At 44.5% G+C, this 18,345-nt stretch overlaps 1 protein-coding gene across 8 annotated transcripts in view; it reads left to right on the top strand.

Annotated features, from left to right (window-relative positions):
- The window catches only part of RANBP17 (RAN binding protein 17), a 256,109-nt gene that overhangs the window by 27,995 nt on the left and 209,769 nt on the right, over positions 1–18,345 (top strand). For all 8 annotated transcript variants that reach the window (XR_010589850.1, XR_010589849.1, XR_010589851.1 and 5 more), the window contains 6 exons: positions 776–941; positions 3,750–3,823; positions 11,259–11,378; positions 12,567–12,713; positions 13,788–13,960; positions 17,381–17,574. Coding sequence is in view for 5 of the 8 variants with exons in the window: in XM_005284080.4 (XP_005284137.1) it covers positions 776–941; positions 3,750–3,823; positions 11,259–11,378; positions 12,567–12,713; positions 13,788–13,960; positions 17,381–17,574 (874 nt within the window). In the remaining 3 variants the exon portion in view is untranslated. The remainder of the gene's footprint in view (positions 1–775; positions 942–3,749; positions 3,824–11,258; positions 11,379–12,566; positions 12,714–13,787; positions 13,961–17,380; positions 17,575–18,345) is intronic.

Raw genomic sequence — 18,345 nt, 5'->3', positions numbered from 1 at the left:
ATATGTTTATAGTCGTAGTCGGTTGTTTAATTTGTGGTTGTGATGGCTTTCTTTGTAATTATATATTATGGTAATTGCTGTAGTTAGAGAAGGGCCTGTGTAAAACTGTCATCTTACTCAGAATGTATGCTCTTTGTAAGCCTCCAAATCCCATCAGCATACTTCACTGACAAAAGTAAGTGTTTACTCTTGGCTCTGTAGCGCTAGCAATGCAGCTGAGGGATAGTGAGTTGTATTATATTCTGGTTTTATATATCACCAAACTGTTAGCTAAATTCAGAGTGTAGGCTTTGTATTACTGATGATGTTGTAAAACAAGAAGAACCCATTCTGGTTCACACCCCAGAGGAGTTTCTGAAGCTTTTGAATTGTAAAGTGAAAACATATTTGCTCTGGAGTAAATGAGGGAGAATGAGTATGGAACCCCAAATGTAAAATTTAGATACATTCTTCTAAGTTTAACCACACTTTAAAGATTAGGTCTGTATCTTGGTGATGCACAATTTATATACCAATACTGTAGGAAAATGTATCACTTTACTTGCCTTTTTAGAAAGAAGAGAACTGAGTCTTAGAGGAATAAAGTCTAATTTACTTTACCCTTTATGGGCGAAAAACCTTTAAAACTTAAAATTTATATTTAAAAAATTGAAATTTCTCTATGTACTGACAATCTGTTGTAAAGATTTAGAACCAAATATTTTCTGTTTCAAAATTATATTCAATCTGTTGTATACAAACAACTTAATGAAATGTTTTAATTTTTTAAATATAGTTATTGGCCAAACCTTTAAACCTTCAGGATCAACAACAACAAAGTTTAGCAATGCATCTCTTGAAACTTGTCCTCAACTGTCTTAACTTTGACTTCATTGGCAATTCAGCAGATGAGTCCGCAGATGATCTATGCACAGTACAGATCCCAACAAACTGGAGAACAAGTAAGAAAAGATCATAACTGTTAACACTTAAGTGCATTCTACACGTAGTGGAATGTTATCTGTTTGTTTTGATACAGTACATGTAATTATAAAATTATCTAAGATCTTTTCCTGTAAGGTAGTCTTGTTTGCTGATCTATTAAACGGGAAACCTCATGTGGCTATTTTATGATTTCTATCTGTAACAGAAACAGTGTCTCTTTCCTTAGTGTACTATACCACATAGCGGTGTACAATTCAAACTGTTCTCTGCAGGTTCTTATACCATGCCCATCACCAAAGTATCTGAGTACAGTAACTCTTCACTTTAAGTTGTCCCGGTTAACGTTGTTTCGTTGCTACGTTGCTGATCAATTAGGGAACATGCTTATTTAAAGTTGTGCAATGCTCCACACTTACGTTGTTTGGCTGCCTGCTTTCTCCACAGCTCGCAGCCTCCCTACGTGGCCCCCCTCCCCACAGCGCTTCCTGCCCGCTGGCAGACCCCGCGGATCAGCACTTTCCCTCTCCTTCCCCCCCGCCCGCAGCAATCAGCTGGCTTGCAGCGTTTCGGGGGCAGGAGGGAGGGGGAAGGAGCGAGGACTCGGCGTGCAGACTCCCCCTTCCTCCTCTGCCTCTCTAACGCCGCAAGCCAGCTGATTGCCCTGGGCAGGAGGTGGGGGGGAGGGAGGGAGGAGCCTGCGCGCCGAGTCCTCGCTCCTTCCTCCTCCCGAGTCCTCGCTCCTTCCTCCTCCCTCCTGCCCCCTAAACACCGCAAGCCAGCTTATTGCCCCAGGCAGGAGGGAGGGGGGAGGAGCGAGGACTCATTGTGCAGGCTCTCCCTCCCTCCTCTGCCTCCTGCCAGTGGCAATCAGCTTGCTTATGGCATTTAGAAGGGAGGGGGGAGGAGCGATGACACAGCGTAGGAAGTAAAGGGGGAGGAGGTGGGGGGGAGAAGAGGCAGGTCAAGGACGGGGCCTTGGGAGAAGGGGGGGAGTGGGTGGGCTGAGGGTTGAGGCCCCCTCCCCCCGGTGCTTGCAGAGTAGTGGAAGCTGCCGCTGCTGTGCAATGTGCTTCTCCTAGCCTACAGCACCTTCAGCCTCCTTGCCTGCCTCATCTCCAGTTCAGTGGACTGTGCCTGTGTAGGGTAAGGCAGGGGCACCTCCCAACTATAGTACTGTACTGTATGTACTGTGACAGACCCAGACCAGTGGGGTACAGGAGTCTGGTAGAGGGCAAATATACTGGTCACTGGATGAGTAGTTTTCTGTTCCCTGAGTGACCAGAGCAGGGGCTGCACTAGAGTAATCAGGAATCTGCAAAACCAGTTAAGGCAGGCAGGCTAATTAGGACACCTGGAGCCAATTAAGAAGAAGCTGCTAGAATCTATTAAGGCAGGCTAATCGGGGCACCTGGGGTTTAAAAAGGAGCTCACTTCAGTTTGTGGTGCGAGTGTGAGGAGCTGGGAGCAAGAGGTGCAAGGAGCTGAGAGGGTGTGCTGCTGGAGGACTGAGGAGCACAAGCGTTATCAGACACCAGGAGGAAGGTCCTGTGGTGAGAACAAGGAAGGTGTTTGGAGGAGGCCGTGGGGAAGTAGCCCAGGGAGTTGTAGCTGTCATGCAGCTGTTACAGGAGGCACTATAGACAGCTGCAGTCCACAGGGCCCTGGGCTGGAACCTGGAGTAGAGGGCGGGCCTGGGTTCCCCCCAAACCTCCCAATTGACCTGGACTGTGGGTTCTTCCAGAGGGGAAGATCTCTGGGCTGTTCCCCAACCCCCATGGTGAATCTCTGAAGCAAGAAAATCCGCCAATAAGCGCAGGACCCACCAAGATAGAGGAGGAACTTTGTCACAGTACAGTATGTTTGTAAACACACAGCATGTATATACTACTCCCTCCTACCCCCCCGCGTAGTATTAAATTGCTTCTTTAAAATTGTTTAAAATGTATATAATGCCTTTTGTCTGGCAAAAGTTTTTTCCTTGGAACCTAACCCCCCTATTTACATTAAATCTTATGGGGAAATTGGATTCATTTAAAGTCGCATTTTTCAGGAACATAACTACAACGTTAAGTGAGGAGTTACTGTACCTTGGAGAGCTGCAGTAAGCTGTCTGTGTGTATAATACAGGTCATTTATAGAATCACGTTCCTGGGTATCCATGTGTGAAAGGGCAAGGTCCGACCCACCCCTTCTTCTGCTCTGTCTGTACAGACTATTCGGAGACTTTCAGTTGTTAAACACCACCATATAGTTTATTTACATTTGATCTTACTGGGCCATACGTAACATCATTTATAGCAGCAGGAGGAGAGACAGAAGAGGTGTCTCCACCCAGAGATGCTTCTTGGTTTTGGCTCTGCTAGCCTGTTTTTCCTCCTTGTACCTTCATTTACCCTCTGCCTTAAAGTGCCAATTAGCTGGTTGGTCCACCCTCCAGCCCATTCTAATCCACTGATTAGGCACAGTCAGGTCCACTGCCTGTGTATGTGAATTAACTGGTGTTTAAGTGATCAGAGTGCTGGCTCAGCTGTTGTTCCCAGAACTTTGTCACACCATGACAAAGTGTTGCATGACTTGTTGTATAGATAATTTTTTTCTTTTGATGTATAGAGTAGATTAATTGTGCTAAAAGAGCATTACAAGGTCTTATAAATTATACATTGTTTGAGCTGAGCTATTTAGTACACTTATATTGATATTTTGTTCTTTAATCAGAATTGTACCTCAGTCTTAGCACTTTTATGAAAAATAAAAACAATTCTGGTGATAGATATTTAATTATTACTGATAAACAGTGAAAAACATTTCTTTTTTTTTTTCCTCAGTCTTCCTAGAACCAGAGACCTTGGACCTGTTTTTTGATTTGTATCATTCCCTTCCACCAGTGCTGTCGCAGTTGGTAAGTAAAGCTTAGTGATTTACATTATAATAATTACTAAAAACAGTTCTCTTTTGACTATGTACATTTATTAAACATACAGGCTAAATGTTTACTCCCTGTCCATCCCCAGTGACATCTTTGGTGCCACCTGCATATAATTTGGGCCATCCCCTGTAAATGGAGATGTGAAATTACTCTGCATGTTTAATATCTTCTGTAACCTCATGGTCATGATTTGCCATTTGATAGATATAATAAACACACCAAATATGTTAAAAGAACATTATTAAGATTGCAAAGTCAAGCACTCAGAAGTTAGAACATGCTAGAATTAAGGTTGCCTGTGTACCCTTAATTCGACCCTTAATGTGTGTGCGTTATGATACAGTCTTTAATTATGATTATACACTATTTTATCTCCAGGACTGCTGCCTCATTCAGAGCAACCAGTGCTTTCGGGAGGATCACTACCATCAGCTCCCAGTCTTCTTGCCCAACCCAGTCACAGCCTCGCTACCACCAACTACCAGTCACTGTCCCTCTTTCATCCCCTCTTACAGTCCCAATCTCATCCGTCTCCTTTTACCTAGCCTATTTCTTGAACACAGCTGAATTCTTTTTGCTGACACTTGCCAAAAAAAAAAAAATTCCACCTGAGGCAGACAACCAACATGGGAAAATTTTAGCCAAACAGCTCTTTTTTGAGTAGTGTCCCTATAGGTGTGTAGGTTTGGCAGCTCCCTCTGCGTCTTGGATCAGAGATCTTCTGTAGTAGTGCCTGTTGGGCCTCACATGTGCTCCTCTCCATCTTGTGCCAGGGTCGGCATCTATAAATAGAGCTGTGCGGTCCAACTGCCTTCAGTTTCTTCTCAACCACCTTTGGTGTGAGACCGAATCCAGAGCAGAGCCCTTCTACTTTTAGAGATATTCTCATTAACTTACCTTACTTTAGTAGTGATTAGCCATTTTCATAAATTTTCCCGTAAAAAGAAACCAAAACTTTGCTACTCTTCCCTCCCTGTTACCTTACGCTTCCCTGTTTCCCACCCTCCCTGATTGGGAGCTCTCCCCCTCAGGATTATGCTGGGATCCCCCTGATTGAAGAGGTCTCTCTCTTGTTGGTAGGCCTTACCCATAAGTAATGGTCACTCAGAGTGCATCCGCTGCCTCGATGAGGGCCATGTCGCACAGAAGTGCACCCACTGCATTAACTCAACCACCTGGACCCGAAAGGACCGTGAACTCAGACTGAAACTTCTCCTCATGGAGAGTTCTCTACAGCCAGCTTTGGACCCCAGCCCTGATACTTCTCAGGCACGGCTCTCGCACTCGACTCGGTCATCAGCTGATCCCCGCTTGCTGCGGCCATCCGAAAGGAAATCTTCTCTTTCCTGCTCAGGTGGGAAGAAACTGGCCATTACATCACTTTCAAAGGAACCACCTCAGAGAATGCCATCCCCTGCAGGTCAGTAGCCTCACCATCATCAGGGGTGAGACTTAACGCCCATGACCATCTGGGTACCTCCAGTACTGGAGTTAAACAGAAGTCCAAGGACTCTAAATGGGCAGGACCACAAGTGGACACGCTGTCTCTTGGGACCGAGAAGCACAGTGAAAGAGCTTCCAAAAAGATACCTCCAGCTGCTTGGCTACATGGCAGCAGCCATGTTCGTGGTAAAACATGCCGGGTTGCACATGCACTGTCTCCAGACATGGCTATGCACACTACCTCCCAGACACAGACTTCACAAACTCCATTCTATGCATATCAAGATCAAGGACTCACTACACTGGTGGACACAACCCCAAAACATCTGTATGGGGGTCTTTTTTTCTCCAACCAGCAATGTCCCTGATTCTAACAATCAATGCCTCCCTAATCAGCTTGGGAGCACACCTTCAGACCCACATGGAGCAGGGAAGGTGGGCCCCCACATCAACCTTGTAGAGCTGTGAGCGATTCACAATGCATGCTGACATTTCCTACCACGATCAGACACTGGACAGACAATATCGCCTGCATATTCTACATCAACAGACAAGGTGGAATGAGGTCCCTCTCCCTATGCTTGGAAGCACTGAAATTGTGGAATTGGTGTATCCAATACGACATCAACATTTCAGCCACATACCTGCCTGGACACCAGAACACTACGGAAGACTCAGTGAGCAGACAATTCTCACAAGACTGTGAGTGGGAACTAGGCACAAGAGTCCTTCAGTGCATATTCAGCCGCTGGGGATTTCCCTGCATAGATCTCTTTGCCACACCAGAGAACGCCAAATGCCTTCAGTTCTGCTCACGGATGGGTCTAGGCCATGCCTTCCTCATTACATGGGATGCTCTATGACTTTATGCCTTTCCACATTTTCCCCTCTTGTTTAAGGTACTTTACAAAATACAGGTGGAACGAGCTCAAGTCATCCTCATACCCCCAACATTACTATGACAAACTTGGTATTCTTACCTCTTACGCATGACGGTATGTTCTCTGATCATCCTGCAATTGATTCCACACCTCCTCTTGCAGGATGCGAGCTGAATTCTCCATCCCAATCTATGTCTTGCTCATCTCAAGGCATGGCTCCTTCATGGTTACAGGATTCAGAGATGACCTGTTCAGAGGCAGTAAAAGAGGTTCTCTTAAATAGCAGACATGACATGACATGACTCACTGTACTTACCTCCAAAAATGGGAAAGATTCCAATTCCAGTACACAGCCAATCATGTCTCAGCAATGAACACCCTGTTACCACTCCTTCTTGATTATATTCTAGATTTTAAAAGATCAAGCCTATCTACAAGCTCCATTCATATGCACTTGGTCACCATCACAGCATTCCACCCCAAGATAGATGTCTATTCCATATTCACCCACCTGATCATGAAGAGATTCCTTCAAGGCCTTTACACTCACATATGACATTCCACCCAGCCCTGGGATCCCAACCTCATCTTGCACCCTTTCACCAGACTGCTATTTGAGCCCATGGCAACATGATCCTACATTCATCTTTCCATGAAAACAGCATTTCTTGTAGCCATCATGTTAGCCCAATGAGTAGGAGAAATAGGGGCTTTCATGGTATACTCCCCATACACAATTTTTCCTAAGTATAAAGTCATGTTACACACGCATCCAAAATTCCTACCCAAGGTACTATCCTCCTTGCATTTGAACCAACCTATCCACCTTCCCTGTTTCTTCCCAAAGCCACACACCGACCAACAAGAAACGACTCTACTCACCTTGGACGTTAGGAAAGCTTTAGCCTTTTACCTTGCTAGAACTAAATCTTTCAGACAATCGCCACAGGGAGTGTCTGTATCCAAACAGCATCTTTCCAAGTGGATCACACAGTGCATACACCTTAGTTATCAACTGCACAACCAGCTACCTCCACATGGAAATCGATCACATTCCACTTGCTCTGTCTCTACCTTGATTGCCTTTCTCAACAATGTGCCGATCACTGACATTGGCAAAGCAGCCACCTGGGCATCCGCGGACACTTTTAGCTAACTCTATGCAATTATCCATGACACAGCATCAGATGCCCTACTAGGATGCACTGTCCTCTCCTCCTTATTAGACGCCACTCCGAAGCCCCAGCCTTCCATCTACGGGTACTGCTCTACAGTCACCTACAGTGTCCACAGGGACACTACTCAAAGAAGAAGAGAAGATTACTCACCCTGTGCAGTAACTAGCTTCTCCGAGATGTGAGTTCTTATGAGTGCTCCACTACCCGCCCTCCTCCTCTTCCTGCTTCGGAGCTCAAAGATAAGCTCTATGTGAGAGAAGGAACTGAGGGCAGTTGGATCTCACATTTCTATATATAGATGCTGCCCATGGCACGAGACAGGGAGGAGCATATGTGGCCCAATGGGCACTGCTATCGAAAATCTCCAATCCCAGGCGCAAGGGGTGCTGCGGTACCTACAGTGGAGAAACCATAGGGAGACACATCTCAAAGAACCTCAATTAATGCATAGGGTGAGTAACATTAGAATCATAGAATATCAGGGTTTGAAGAGATCTCAGGAGGTCATCTAGTCCAACCCCCTGCTCAAAGCAGGACTAATCCCCAACTAAATCATCCCAGCCAGTGATTTGTCAAGCCTGACCTTAAAAACCTCTAAGATTCCACCACCTCCCTAGGTAAGCCATTCCAGTGCTTCACCACCCTCCTAGTGAAAAAGATTTTCCTAATATCCAACCTAAACCTCCCCCACTGCAACTTGAGACCATTACTCCTTGTTCTGCCATCTGGTACCACTGAGAACAGTCTAAATCCATCGTCTTTGGAACCCCCTTTCAGGTAGTTGAAAGCAGCTATCAAATGCCCCAAACTGGACACAATACTCCAGATGAGGCCTCACCAATGCCGAAGAGAGGGGAACGATCATGTCACTCGATCTGCTGGCAATGCCCCTACTTATACAGCCCAAAATGCCGTTAGCCTTGGCAACAAGGGCACACCGTTGACTCATATCCAACTTCTCATCCCCTGTAACTCCTAGGTCCTTTTCTGCAGAACTGCTGCCTAGCCATTCGGTCCCTATCCAGGGGTAGGCAACCTTTGGCACTCATACTGCCTGGGTCCTCGCCACCAGTCCTGGGGGCTCTGCATTTTAATTTAATTTTAAATGAAGCTTCTTAAACATTGTAAAAACCTTATTTACTTTTCATACAACAATAGTTTAGTTATATATTCTAGACTTATAGAAAGAGATCTTCTAAAACATTAAAATGTATTACTGGCACGCAAAACCTTAAAATAGAGTGAATAAATGAAGACTCGGCACACCACTTCTGAAAGGTTGCCGACCCCTGCCCTAGTCTGTAGCAGTGCATGGGATTCTTCCGTCCTAAGTGCAGGACTCTGCACTTTTCCTTGAAGATCCTCATCAGATTTCTTTTGGCCCAATCCTCTAATTTGTCTAGGTCTGTCTGTATCCTATCCCTACCCTCCAGCGTATCTACCAGTCCTCCCAGTTTAGTGTCATCTGCAAACTTGCTGAGGGTGCAGTCCATGCCATCCTCCAGATCATTAATGAAGATATTCAACAAAACCGGCCGCAGGACCAACCCTTTGGGCAATCCGCTTGATACTGGCTGCCAACTAGACATGGAGCCACTGATCAGTACTCGTTCAGCCCGACGATCTAGCAAGCTTTCTATCCACCTTATAGTCAATTCATCCAACCCATACTTCTTTAACTTGCCGACACGAATACTGTGGGAGACCATATCAAAAGCTTTGCTAAAGTCAAGGAATAACACGTCCACTGCTTTCCCCTCATCCACAGAGCCAGTTATCTCATCATAGAAGGCAATTAGGTTAGTCAGGCATGACTTGCCGTTGGTGAATCCATGCTGACTGTTCCTGATCACTTTCCTCTCCTCCAAGTGCTTCAGAATTGATTCCTTGAGGACCTGCTCCATTATTTTTCCAGGGACTGAGGTGAGGCTGACTGGCCTGTAGTTCCCTGGATCCTCCTCCTTCTCTTTTTTTTTAAAGATGGGCACTACATTAGCCTTTTTCCAGTCATCCAGGACCTCCCCTGATCGCCATGAATTTTCAAAGATAATGGCCAATGGCTCTGCAATCACATCCGCCAACTCCTTTAGCACCCTCGGATGCAGCGCATCTGGCCCCATGGACTTGTGCTCGTCCAGCTTTTCTAAATAGTCCTGAACCACTTCTTTCTCCACAGAGGGCTGGTCACCTCTTCCCCATGCTATGCTGCCCAGTGCAGTAGTCCAGGAGCTGACCTTGTTGGTGAAGACAGAGGCAAAAAAGTATTGAGTACATTAGCTTTTTCCACATCCTCTGTCACTAGGTTGCCTCCCTCATTCAGTAAGGGGCCCACACTTTCCTTGACCTTTTTCTTGTTGCTAACATACCTGAAGAAACCCTTCTTGTTACTCTTAACATCTCTTGTTGGTTGCAAGGCCAAGTGCGATTTGGTCTTCCTGATTTCACTCCTGCATGCCTGAGCAATATTTTTATACTTCTCCCTGGTCATTTGTCCAATCTTTCACTTCTTGTAAGCTTCTTTTTTGTGTTTAAGATCAGCAAGGATTTCACTGTTAAGCCAAGCTGGTCGCCTGCCATATTTACTATTCGTTCTACACATCGGGATGTTTTCTTCCTGCAACCTCAATAAGGATTCTTTAAAGTACAGCCAGCTCTCCTGGACTCCTTTTCCCCTCATGTTATTCTCCCAGGGGATCCTTCCCATCAGTTCCCTGAGGGAGTCAAAATCTTTTTTTCTGAAGTCCAGGTTCCGTATTCTGCTGCTCTCCTTTCTTCCTTGTGTCAGGATCCTGAACTCGACCATCTCAGGGTCACTGCCTCCCAGGTTCCCATCCACTTTTGCTTCCCCTACTAATTCCTCCTTGTTTGTGAGCAGCAGGTCAAGAAGAGCTCTGCCCCTAGTTGGTTCTTCCAGCACTTGCACCAGGAAATTGTCCCCTACACTTTCCAAAAACTTCCTGGCTTGTCTGTGCACCGCTGGATTGCTCTCCCAGAAGATATCAGGGTGATTGAAGTCTCCCATGAGAACCAGGGTCTGTGATCTAGTAACTTCTGTTAGTTGCCGGAAGAAAGCCTCGTCCACCTCATCCCCCTGGTCTGGTGGTCTATAGCAGACTCTCACCAGGACATCACTCTTTTTGCTCACAGCTCTAAACTTAATCCAGAGACTCTCAGGTTTTTCTGCAGTTTCATACGGGAGCTCTGAGCAGTCATACTGCTCTCTTACATACAGTGCAACTCCCCCACCTTTTCTGTCCTTCCTGAACAGTTTATATCCGTCCATGACAGTACTCCAGTCATGTGAGTTATCCCACCAAGTCTCTGTTATTCCAATCACATCATAATTCCTTGGCAGTTATTATATGGAATGGAAAAAATGGTCTTATAATGGGAGGTGTTGAGCAACCTGAATAGTAAGCGGTGCAACAGCCCTGGGAAGAATCCTTCCAAGTAAGGGAAGACGACTGGTCAGGCAGCAGAGATTTGCTTTTTTAATTTTACAATTATTTTATTAAAAAACAACAACAACAACAATGAGGAGTACTTGTGGCACTTTATGCCCAAATAAATTTGTTAGTCTATAAGCTTTCGTGGGCTAAAACCCAGATGTATGGAGTGGAAAATACAGTAGGAAGATATATATAGCAGTACATGAAAAGATGAAAGTTGCCTTACCCAGTGGGGGGTAGAGACAAATCAGTTAAAGTGGGCTATTATCAACAGGATGAAAAATCACTTTTGTAGTGGTAATCAGGGTGGCTCATTTCAAACAGTTAACAAGAAGGTGCGAGTAACAGTAGGGGCAAATTAGCATGGGGAAATTAGTTTCTTTTAGTTCTTGTAGTGACTAACACGGTTAGTGTACAGACTAACACAGCTACCACTCTGAAACCTTTCTTTTTTTAGGCACTTTCCTGTTTGGTTCAGTTTGCTTCTACAAGAAGATCTTTATTTAGCAATCCAGAACGCGCCAAATATCTTGGGAATCTAATCAAAGGAGTGAAAAGAATCCTTGAAAATCCTCAGGTATTTTTGTTTTTTAAATTCTTTGCAAATGTTAAAATTATTTGTGAATTTCTATGCCCTGTCACAATCCTGTTGCCTCTCTTCATCCCTCATGACCATCTTCCAGGGTCCTTTCTTTAAACTTCCGTCCTTCTCCTTTCTTAACCAGAAATCATTTTGGGACACAGTTCGTACAAAATAAGCTATGCACAACAAAGCTGTCATCTGTTAAATTAACAATGTTTGAAGAGGTGTTATGCCCTTGTCTTGGCCATGTAGGAATAAAGACAAGAGGCAGTGGAGGTGGTTTAATTAGGCTGCACCTTTTATTCACACAACGTATCTGGAAATACCTGGCAATAAATTGTACAGTGCTGGTCATCATTCTTTCCTTAATTGTTTCCAGTTATTTGGGAGGACTGCCGTCAGCCCTTCTTCCCAACCCGGGCCCAGCCAGCCTGTAGCTGGGACCCCACTGCCTTCCCCTCATGTGAAGGTTAAGGGGGACTGAAAAATGGGGGCGGGGGGGAAAGGGTTGTTTTCCTGCTATACCAGACATTACAAGTCCCAACCTCCCTTTCTCCAGCTTCCCTTAGAAGATGCCTCCCTAAATCCACTTCCAACTCCTGTTTATCCCCTCTGTAATGAGTACCTGCACTCGACACTGGCCACACTTACTGCTTATTTAGTTGTGACATCTTGACCTAACCACCTTACCTATCTCATGAGCTGACTTGCTGTGGGGAAGGCTATAACACTCCACTCTGCCCCAGCTAATCTGGCAGTGAAGAAAAAATTCCTTCCCAGCACCAAATGAAAAAGGGGCTAGCACAAGCCCACAACTGATCATAAAACCTCGTTCTGCTCTGATCCCATGAGTGGGAAGGTGGGTGTTGCTAATCAGGGATTGAGAGAGAGCAAGAGAATTCTTTCTGGAATGCATGGGTATAAATACCCTGTTCCTTCCCTGGTGCATATGGGGGTGAGTGACCATCCCTGGTCCAGCCACTTCCTGTACCCCCCTTGGCTCCACTGAGGGAAATGTGTCCCCCTCTTCCTCCCTATCGTCACCCAAATACCGTAGGGACCCTTAAAGGATCCCTGTCCTCTTTTTTTCCTACTGCCCAAAGAGTCAGTTCATTCAGTTGCTGTGAGCATATTAGGTTAGTCTGGTGATTTTAAAAAACTTTGTTTCTTGTGTAATTTTAGGGTTTATCTGATCCAGGTAACTACCATGAATTCTGTCGTTTTTTGGCTCGACTAAAGACAAACTACCAGTTGGGAGAACTAGTAATGGTGAAGGATTACTCAGAGGTTATCCGATTGATAGCCAATTTCACTATTACTAGTTTACAGGTAAGGATATATACAGCCTTAAATCCTTGACAGACATGGGATTTGGTTTTTGGGATTTTTTTGTTTTGGGGTTCGGTTTGTATTCAACTGATGTTATTTTACTTGAAAATGTACTTTGTTCCACTTTTGGCAGTAATGTAACTTGGTAAACTCTTCAGCCCTGGGTTCACGTCTTCCTATGTGTTTGTGCTAAAGTGTCTAGTACAGGGGTGGCCAAAATTATTGACTCTCTGAGCTGCATATGACAATCTTCAGATGTTTGAGAGCCCCCGGGAGGCGCCTGATGGGGCTTGGGGCTTCAGTCATGTGGGGAGAGGGGTGTCAGGGCTTCAGCCCTGCTCCCGCTGAAGCCCTGAGCCCTGGCAGGTGCGCCTGAAGCCCCGAGACCCCCTCCCTGCTAGACAGAAACCAGAGGTGATGCGTGGGAGGAGGCACAGGGGTCACATGCCCCCCGCCACCAGATTTTTGCCAGGGTTTGATCACATGGTGCCACTGGCCCTCTCCCTGTACAGCAGCTGCTAGAGCCAGCAAGCTGGAAGCTGCGGCCCTGGGGAGAGACAGAGGAGCTAAAGCAGCGGCCCTCCCTGCAGCTCCCTATTCTTTGCATCTGCCTCTTCACAAGGAGCTAACACCTGGGAGCTGCAGGGAGGGCCCGCTGAGGGTAAGACGGGGCTGTGACGCCAGCTGTTGTGGGGGGAACCTTTAAATTGTACCTCCCCCCCCCACTCTCAGCAGGCACCAGTCGTCTCACACAGAAGCTCCTAGATGTACCATCCCACTGCTAGGCAGAAGCCCTGAGGGGCCCCCCCGCCTCCAGTCTGGTAGGCAGAGAATGGGGGGACGGGTGTCCACAAGCTGCACTTTAACTGTAAAAACAGCCAGATGTGGCTCACGAGCTGCTGTTTGGCCACCCCTAGTCTAGTATAATTCAGTGGGGCCTTGATTCTGATTGGGGTATTCGAGCACTTCCTAAACGTAAATAATACTAGTAGTAAAGATAAGATTTGTATATTCATAAATTTTCACACTGGGATAAGATATGCTCTAATTAAAATTACATTTGTTTCTTTGTAGCACTGGGAGTTTGCTCCAAACAGTGTTCACTATCTGCTAACTCTGTGGCAGAGAATGGTAGCATCGGTACCTTTTGTGAAATCAACAGAACCACACCTCTTAGATACATATGCACCAGAGATCACAAAAGCATACATTACTTCGAGATTGGAATCTGTTCCTGTAGTTATAAGGTAAGCCTTCTTAAGCATAAATAGAGCTTTGCAGTTTTAGAGCACTGATTAGCTGGTACGTTGTTCTTTCTGTGGTGCTTTTGTTTTAAAATCGATAAAACGTAATGGCATTTTTCTCACATCAGTTACGTTAAATTATATTCATTGATGTTAGTAGTCACTCCTGTTTTACACTGTTGTGAGATCAGAATTTGGCCCAGTGTCTTAAAAGCAAAAGCAAAAATAAAACTTGAGTTCAAGTTGCTTTTTTTTCCAGAGCCCCCTTATTTTATAAAAAGATCCTTGCCCGTTATAATCCAGTATCTAAAATATTTTTGATGCTGAGCCTCTTCTGCCATTTATGCCATCAGAGCAGGAGTTTCCTAGGGTCCCTCACTACATCAGCGAAGGAAGGCAGCAAAAGGATTCCCACCTGTTAATGAAAGGGTAGGAGAGAGTAGCACAAGATGAGGTGGCAGAATTATTTTAAAGTGTGATTCTGCTTTGAAAAAGGACTGTAAAGAGGTCCCTTTTTACTCAGCACATCTGCTCTCTGTTGTATTCAAAGTTGTAGTTGCTCATTTTAGTATAAAAAATAAGCTATGAGCTGTTTTGAAATATATATATATATATTCCTCTGTTCTCCACAGGGCCAATACAGCTAGGAGAGAGTGAGTTGGATTCTATTCCATTTCACATATCATCAACAAAATTGCTAACTAAGTTCCACTTGCAGAATCTCTTTTGTTGTTGATGTGTGAACTGGAAGGAAGCCCGCTTTACTTTGCAGGGCTTGCAGTTAGGCAAAAAAACCTTTTACTCGTAAACTGAGCATATTCTATCCATAACTAACTCTCTCACACACACAAAAATGAAACACCAGTATACGTTTTCTATAGTCACTTTTCAGAGAATAACTGTACTTTTAAAAAAATTGAATAAAAGGGTTGGTTAACATATTTCTGTACTAAATGCCATGACAGCTTGGTTAATGAGATACAAATCTGTGCTGATTCCGTATTATTTTTGCTTTGCAGTACACGTTTAAGTGAGTACTACCTTCATTTGCTACATAGATTTATGCTTATTGTCGCAGCTAGTAATTTTATTTACTGACTTGACGGTTTATAGCCAAAATCCCTTTTATATTTTAGACAAATTTACTATACGATCACAGCAAATAAAACACCCAAAGAAAAAATGTGTTTTGAATGGCTAAAAATGTTTAATACTTCTTCAGGGGTCTCTATGCATTCCCACTTGCAGGATCTAGTTCTTCTAGTGTCAAGCTGGGAAACTGTATAATTAAGCTTTGTCTCCTGTGGGGTGCAGTAGTGCTCTCATGCTAGGATGTTGTCATCATGTCAGTCTGTATGAGGAAGATCACTACCTCAGCCATCTCAGTTCCTTTGCTGCAAGACCTAAGTGAAACTACTTCTCAAGTCAGCAAGCATGTTAGCCTATCCTTTTATAGTGAGTCAGTCAGTCATATTAAAGTTAGAATAGATGGGGCCACTTGCCTTGGATTATCCCCTAGGCTGTGTCAGGTCCTGAACTCCATATGGGGTTGAAAAGATGTGCCACCTGCTCAACCATCTTTCCAGAGACAGATGAACATGTATGGTGCCTACTGTGCCTGGGACAGGCTCATAGTCTCCCAAGAGACAGATTGCTGCACTATCTCTTCTCAGATGAGGAGGAACAGAAAGTTAATACGGCAGGTGCACTTGGCTTCCTTGGACTATCCTAGCATTCCTTTGGGAGTTTTGAGGTCCACCTCTTTGCTGAGGTCTTCTGTAAAAAGATCTGAGATGAATTTTGCTGCCCCAGCTTCATCGCTCCCCTCATTGTCAGGCCTTCCTGAGGCAAACGCTTACTTGGGCTGAGTCTCCTGGTTGGTACTGTCCAGTGCTGCATGCTCCATCCAGACAGGACTGCTCTGGCACTGCAGTCTTTGTTGGCACCAAAAATTTCCTCAGTGCCCTCCCAGTCAGCACTAGTCAACGTCACTATTGAGAGACAGGCTTCCAGATCTCCTCATGATCCTGTTTCAGGGAAGAGAAAAGAGGAGAAAGCATTCTGATCTGTGAAAGGAGCCTAAGGAGAAAAAGAAAAGGAGGCATTGTCTCCTCTACTGATGCATGTCCGCTGTGGAGACTGCTTACCTGTTTTGACATCACCCTTGGCACACCCACTAGCTGTACATCTAACAGTGGAGAAGGAGAACAGACAGGCAGACATCCTCAGCAGGCAATCTTACAACCAACATGAATGGTCCCTAAATGAGGTAGTATCCTCATTATTATTCAGGTATAATCAACCACGAATGCCCAGTGTCCTCTACTGGCACCAATGGTCACAGAGATAAGAAATCTTTATCGGATGCATTGCTGCTGAATTGGAGCAGTCCTTTCATAGCCTTCCTTAGATACCCAGAGTCATAAGGAAAATCAGAGAGGACAGAGCCAACATCATACTGCTAGCACAAATGTGGCTGTGGCAGTACTGGCACACTGTTCTGTCCAGAGAACTGTTGGTTCAGCTTCTGTTATGCCCTGACCTCCTTTCTCAATGTCAAGGGTGTTTTTTTTCATTTATGGCCGCTGCACCCATTATAGCGTTACATAAAGAAGTCATTTTGAGACCTCACCTCAGCTTTATATCTGCGGTGGTGTCAAATTTTCATCTGTCCCATTATATCTCCCTTCCTGTTTTGTTCCTCAGTTCCCAGGCTACCCGGGCTTCTGTGCTTAGATGTTGAGCTTTGTTACTCCTTAGCCAAATAAACAGTATCTCTTGGCTTAAAGATGTATTCTGCTAAGGCCAGAGCTGCCTCTCTAGCTGTCTGAGACTGTAGATGTCTGAGACTGCTATTGTTGAGACTTACAAAGCAGCAATATGGAGTTCTGCTTATTCTTTCATTAAGCATTATTCGTTGGACTTGGCATTGGGATCTAATGCTCAGTTTTGTAAGGCATTATCTTAGCCCATTTTTGCCTAGAATGTCTTGTTCACCATCCTCTAATAGGAGCACTACTTGCTACTTTCTCATAAGTAGAAATGCATTGAGGCCCTTGAAGAAGAAAGCAGGATTATTTACTAGTAACCATTTTTCTTCAAGAGTTATCTCTGTGCATTCACATTGCTCATCTGCCTTTCCCCTCTGCCTCTGAGTTCGTTGTATTTCAGGACTCTGTAGGCTTGGGAGAAGGATGGAGGTGGTTGGGGTGTGTATGATCCTTTATATAGATTATATAGTTTAAGACAATGATGACATTCCAGCATGAGAATGCTAATGGACTGCCCAGAGGACACAACTAGGCTATACAGTCCTGTAGCTTGATGCTGGAGATGCTAGTTATCACGGATGTGAATGCACAGAGGCGACTCTTAAAGAACAATAGTTTTTGGTAAGTAACCCCTATTTTATGTGTATTGCAGAGATGGTTTGGAAGATCCTCTGGATGATACAGCTACTGTATTTCAGCAGCTGGAGCAACTCTGCACAGTCAGCAGGTGTGAATATGAAAAGACCTGTGCACTTCTTGTACAGTTGTTTGACCAAAATGCACAAAACTACCAAAAGCTATTGCATTCTTCTAGTAGGAATCCACTAGAAATCACAGTCCAAGAAGGTTAGTATTTATTTCATTTATGATTGAGACTGCATTGTTCTCTGTTATGTGGACTTGAAATGATGCAAAATTATCCATCTGTGTATGAGAGGGAAGTGTGATCAGGTGGTCTGAATACATGTCTGGAAAGTGGTAACTCTTGAGTTCTAACCCAATTAGAAGGCAGTGGGAGCTGTGAGAACCCATCACTTCTGAAAACCAGGCTTTACATTTCTCAAGTTGGATACCTGAAAACTGAGGGACCGAAACTTGACAGCCACTTTTGAAAATGTAGGCCTTAACTTCTCTGATTTGGCTGCCCCATCTGTAAAATAAATACACTAATTATCCTTACTTCCCTCTGAGTTTTGTGAGGATTAATTACTAGTATTGGAAAAGCAACTTCGCTATAAAGAGATAATGTATGTAAATTGTACAATATTCTGTCCTATGTAATTTTATTACATAGATTAATTCCTTTAACTTGATCATGTAAATGACTAACTCTTTCCTAGTGTAGCTGTTTTATAGTTATTGTGTCTTTATATGATTTAATTGAGTTTTTTCCCCCAATACAGCTGTTCTTTTACAGGTGAAATATTTTGGATCGGATATTGCCATTCATACTGCTGCTTTTTGTTGACATATTGAAAATGCGGCGTTAAATGTGGGGGCCATTTTATTCTAACTTTTATATAATTCATGTGGTCTGACTTTCTCTTACTTCCCTTCCCTGTATGCACCTGTCACTTCCCCTTTGTGGTCCATTAGTAAACTTGCACTGAAAGGCAG

Source organism: Chrysemys picta, chromosome 8 (assembly GCF_011386835.1).
Source record: "Chrysemys picta bellii isolate R12L10 chromosome 8, ASM1138683v2, whole genome shotgun sequence".
Classification (NCBI taxonomy): Eukaryota; Metazoa; Chordata; order Testudines; family Emydidae; genus Chrysemys; species Chrysemys picta.
The sequence above is the reverse complement of the archived record's forward strand: the minus strand, read 5'-3'. Positions and strand labels throughout refer to the sequence as shown.